Source organism: Pogoniulus pusillus, chromosome 13 (genome assembly GCF_015220805.1).
Source record: "Pogoniulus pusillus isolate bPogPus1 chromosome 13, bPogPus1.pri, whole genome shotgun sequence".
NCBI classification, from domain to species: Eukaryota; Metazoa; Chordata; class Aves; order Piciformes; family Lybiidae; genus Pogoniulus; species Pogoniulus pusillus.
Genome location: NC_087276.1, coordinates 8,101,490 through 8,106,524, shown reverse-complemented (window position 1 = coordinate 8,106,524; position 5,035 = coordinate 8,101,490). Strand labels below are relative to the sequence as shown.

Sequence of the window (5,035 nt, the reverse complement as noted above, 5' to 3'; positions counted from 1 at the left end):
TGGTCCCAATGCTGACCCCCTGAGGAACACCACTTATCACTGCTTTCCACTTGGGATTATTGAGTCTGGCCATCCATCCAAGATGCTGGATTCAGCACAGTGCCAAGCCCAAATGGGCATCCCAGTGGGCACATATGCCATGTGGCTCAGAGAGCTTACCACAGCTGTGCAACAGCTCACGTGCATTGGCTGGAGGGCATTCAGCCCAGGCAGCTCCCCAGCTGCAGTCTTCCCAAAGGAAAACAAGAGAATTAACACATTCACTTCTCAGGGCCAGCAACAGCCTTCCTAACCCCCTGAAACTGCTGCACTACAGCCACCGAAGACAGGAAACAAAGTCTTGCAGCTCCACACCCACCACCGGCCCCTGGAAACCACAGATGTGGTCAGGCATCCTCGAGCACCAGATGTGGCTGAATTGTCTCGGGGGAAGGCGGCGCCGCCGCTACCCTCGGCTGAGGGGGTACTTTCGACCCCCCGCCCAAGCAAACGGGCGAGTGCGCCTAACAACTCAGCTCCGGCCCCTGCAGCCACTTGTACTTCCCAAGTCATCTGCTAGGTGGCGCACTGCAATAACAACAAACGCTAACCACCCACACGCGTGTTTTAATTGATCCCCACTCCAGACACGGTCACATCCTTTAAGCAGGCGTTTGCCTATTTCACCACAGCAGTACCTGCTTCTCCTGCTTTTGCTCGGTGTTTACCCAAATCCCGACAGTGCCATACCCTGCACCCATGGAATCACTCTTCTTTCTGGCAGAGGCTTTAACACATGTGAAGCTACAGCAGCGGCACAGACACCAACTTTCTTATTATGTCGGTAACTGCACTCGAGAAACCACAGCGAAGGGTTTCAAGAGGGCTTCTTGTTGCTTGGCGCTGCATGCATTACTCACACACAATAGCTTTACTTGTTGCAGGCCCTTCGGCTCTCGGAGCCGGATTAACCAAGCCAAAGAGAAGCCCGTGTCGCAAGAGCGGGACTCCTCCACGGCGCGCCCTGGCCAGGAAGGCCGCTGGGGTTTGGGCTCTCCCGGTCGACCGCCTGAGCGTGGGATCCCGTAGCGGCCTTGGGATGTGCATCGCTTGTGGAGACTTTAAGCTGCCCGTTCGCCCCCGGCTGCACTCCCCACCCTCCGCGCTGGAGGCTGCAGGAGAGCGCTGCGGCACCGACGCACCGGCCCGCCTGGTCGTGGGCACGGTTCTGCCCGAGCGTCCGGACCGAGCCGCCCTGCAAACCGGCGTCCCTGCCGCGCCTCAGTCCCCCACGCCGGGAGGCAGCGGCTCGTCCCTCTGCCCAGACCAGCGCTCCGCTGCAGCGCAGACACCGCCCGGCCGGGCTGGAACCGCCCCGTGCCCGCCCCCTGCCCGCCCCACGGCGCGGCGGGGCCGGGGCTGGGGTCGGGGCGCCGCGGCGGGCGGCGCAGAGCAGCGGCGGCGGCGGGCGGCGAGCAGCGCGCCGCCGGCTCGGCGGGCCGCGGGCAGCGGGCGCTCCGCCCTCGGTGCGCGGGGCCTCCCCTCTCCGCGCCCGCGGAGCGCCGGCGCCCGCCTATATCTACGGCCGCGGCGGCCCGGCGCCCGCAAGGATGTGAGGCGGGCGGGCAGCCCAGCCGCCGCCGTGGCATGTCCCCCCGCGCCCGGAGCCGTCGGCGCGGCGCCTAGCCGCGGCTCCACGGGGCGATGCTGCCCTGGAAGCGGAGCAAGGTGGAGCTGGTGGCGGGTGAGGCGCGGCGGCAGAGCAAGCCCAAGGGGTACGCGGTCAGCGTGCACTACTCGGCGCTCACTTCGCTAGCCCGCGCCTGCCCCGAGAGCGCCCTGCACCGCGTGGGCAGCATGTTCCGCTCCAAGCGGCGGAAATTCCGCGTCACCAGCGAGGACCCCACGTACACCGTGCTCTACCTGGGCAACGCCACCACCATCCAGTCTAAGGGCGAGGGCTGCACGGACCTGGCCGTCTGCAAGATCTGGAGCAAGAGCGAGGCGGGCCGGCAAGGCACCAAGATGAAGCTGACCATAAGCGCGCAGGGCATCCGCATGGCACACGCCGAGGACAAGGGGCTGCGCCGGCCGGGCCACCTCTACCTGCTGCACCGGGTCACCTACTGCGTGGCCGACCCGCGCCTGCCGCGCGTCTTCGCCTGGATCTACCGCCACGAGCTGAAGCACAAGGCGGTGATGCTGCGCTGCCACGCCGTTCTGGTCTCCAAGCCCGAGAAGGCGAAAGCCATGGCCCTGCTGCTCTACCAGACCTCAGCCACAGCACTGGCTGAGTTTCGCCGACTGAAGAAGCGGGACGACGCGCGGCATCAGCAGCAACAGCTGGTGGGTGAGCAGAGCATCCCGCTGGTGCCGCTGCGCAAGCTGCTCAACGGGCAGTGCTGCTACAAGCCCCCCGTAGAGCGGAGCCGCAGCGCACCCAAGCTGGGCTCCATCACGGAGGACCTGCTGGGCGAGGAGCAGGAGGAGCGGGCCATGCACTGCGACTGCGAGGACATTCTGGAGGCTCTGGGCGAGCCCGAGGGCGAGCTGATGCGCGCCGGTGCCGGCAGCGGCGAGAGCCCGGAGCTGGGCCAGCTCCTCCGCGACCTGGGCGAGCTCAGCCTGGGCAACGACCTGCGCTCGCTGCGCGCCGACCTCCGCGTCCGCCGGCTGCTCTCCGGCGAGAGCACGGGCAGTGAGTCCTCCTTGGAGAGCAACGGCCCGGACGGCGCCGCCCCGCCCTGCAACGGCGCCGAGCAGCCGTCCCCCGGCGACCCCGAGACCGGCTGAGCGTTCGGCCGCGCCCGGGCTGCGCTGCCCCTTCCGGGCGCGCACGGTGCCGCCGGAGAACACCGGGTGCCCTCCGGGAGCGCACGGCCCCGCCGGGGCGCACCGAGCCCATTCCGGCCTCGCCGAGGTTACACGGCCCCTCCGGCGCTCACGGGGACCCTTTCGGGATAGCACGGCCCGTACGGGAGCGCGCCGGGGCCTCTGCGGCCGCCCGCGTTCCCTGCGGTGCCCCTACGTCCCGCAGCATCCCGGAAAGCCCCTCCCGATGCCGACGGTCGCCGGAGCCGGGCCCCAGCCCTCCGTGGCCCGAGGAGGGGAGGCGGCCGTGGGCTGTTTACCTCCGGCTTTGCCCTTGAAGATCTGCCAAATTCCTGGAATAGCTTTCCCCGGGGAGGGCGGTGGGAGGGAGGTGTTGCGCCTTGTTTACAGACAAATCTCACATCCGAGTGGGCTCCCCCCGCCGTTTTCTCCATTAAAGTCACTCCATCGTGCTGTCGTGTCCGAGAGGTTTGCACTGTTGTGAACTATTGGGGTTTTTTTTAATTGTTATTTCTAAGTTAGATCCTTTCCTTTTTTTTTTGGGCCCCGGTCCTGTCCCCGGTCTCAATGCTCCAGATCTTTTGCTGTGCAAAAGAAGACTACTTGTGGCTGTTCACTTGTATATAGGGAAATGTATGCGAAATACATTTTGTTATTTTTAAGAACACCACCATTGCGATCTCCTCTGTTTGCACATATGTGAAGAAAATAAAGATGACAGTAATTTAAAAGAAACTGGGTTTGCTGTGGCGGTTTGGCTGGTCTGCATGTTCGTGTCAGGAGACGGCAGGAAGAGATCCCTCGGGCTGTGTGGTAGCTGCAGGAGGGCACGGCGCAAAACAGCCCTTGCAAGCACTGAGTGCGAGTCTTGAGCCACATGGAAAACCTCATTGCAGGGAAATGCACTGGGCACTTTAGGTCTTTCACAATGCACAGGGAGGAGGTTTTCTCTCTCGGCAGCCTTTAATGATAGGTAGGAACGTGCTAGAACCCTTACTGTGCAGCTCTGCGGCTGCCGTGGGGCTCTGCCCTTTGCCTGGCGGTGCGGCTTGCTCATGGGGCTGGGAACTCTGTGCAGCTTTCCCTGGCTCTGTCCAGTCAGGTGCTGCTGCCGTCACTGGTCCCTCACAGTGCTAGCCCAAGACAATTTCATAACCATCCAGGGTAAGCAGTGAAGTTGATTAGCCATGGGACTGCCACGGTATTTTTAGCTGTAAATCTGTTTGTTAAGTGGCAGGCTCCCAGGGCAGTTAAGAGATGTTCCGGTTTCATTCATCCCCAAGTGGAGGTATCAATTAAGAGATCATTAATCTGGCATTTCTGATGTCTAAATGTTTTCCACTGCGCCTGTGCTGCTATCAGGCGAGTTGCAGGAATGTCAATGAAAAGCCCAAGCAGCTATTGGGGCCAACCACAGTCCTTGTGCAAGGAGGCAGCCTCCAAACTTGTAAATACCTCATTAAATCAGATTGCAAAATCTGCCACCACACTGGCGAGAAGCTTTTGCCATTGCCTCGGTATGACTCAGTACGAGGAGGCAGGCACACCAAGGTGGATTGCACGGCATAGAATAATGGAGGAGCACCTCTTGGTATGGGCATCTTCTTGTCCATGTCACACTCGGTCCACGATGGGCAACAAGATGCAGCAGGTGACAGTGGCCACTGCTGGATTTGAGCACACTCACGCCAGCACTGCTGAGTTTCACCTTGCAAATGAAAAAGTGCACCTTGCTGCTTTTCATCTGATAGAGCCCCTCTTGTCTGTCCCAGGGAAGGAAGGGACTGGTGATGAGGGGAAAGGAAACAACAGGGAAAGCTTATCCAGTAGCACTTCCCCAGAGGGGGGTCTGCAAGACTGCCTTGCCCATAGCAGGCGACTTGCAGCACCCTGGAGATCAAGAGTGCCCCAGGCCTATGCCCAAGGCTCTCTGTCTCTGCCAGCTGTCTCCGGGGGTGAAGGCAGGCAGTGCTTGGAGCAGGACAGTGATAGAGCACCTGAGACTGGGTACAACAGCCCGGGAGCAGGCCATGCCGGGCAGTTCACAGGGTGGTTTGAGCTAAGCTCAGCTGAATGACCAGGCGGTGTTTGCCTTCCGTCCTGCGTGTGTGCTTAAAGGCAGTCAGTGGCATAAGCTCAGCTGATGCCTTTCCTCTCTCCAGAAGAGCCATCATGTCTGCAACAGTAAGGAAAGCTTTTTTTATCCCACACCGAGATGAAGACA

General features: G+C 61.7%; 1 protein-coding gene across 1 annotated transcript; it reads left to right on the top strand.

Moving 5' to 3' along the window:
* Positions 1-1,490: 1,490 nt before the first annotated feature.
* On the top strand, positions 1,491-3,546 carry FAM43A (family with sequence similarity 43 member A). The gene has a single exon (XM_064152895.1). The coding sequence runs from the start codon at positions 1,684-1,686 to the stop codon at positions 2,770-2,772; it is 1,089 nt and encodes a 362-aa protein (XP_064008965.1). The 5' UTR covers positions 1,491-1,683; the 3' UTR covers positions 2,773-3,546.
* Positions 3,547-5,035: the final 1,489 nt, after the last annotated feature.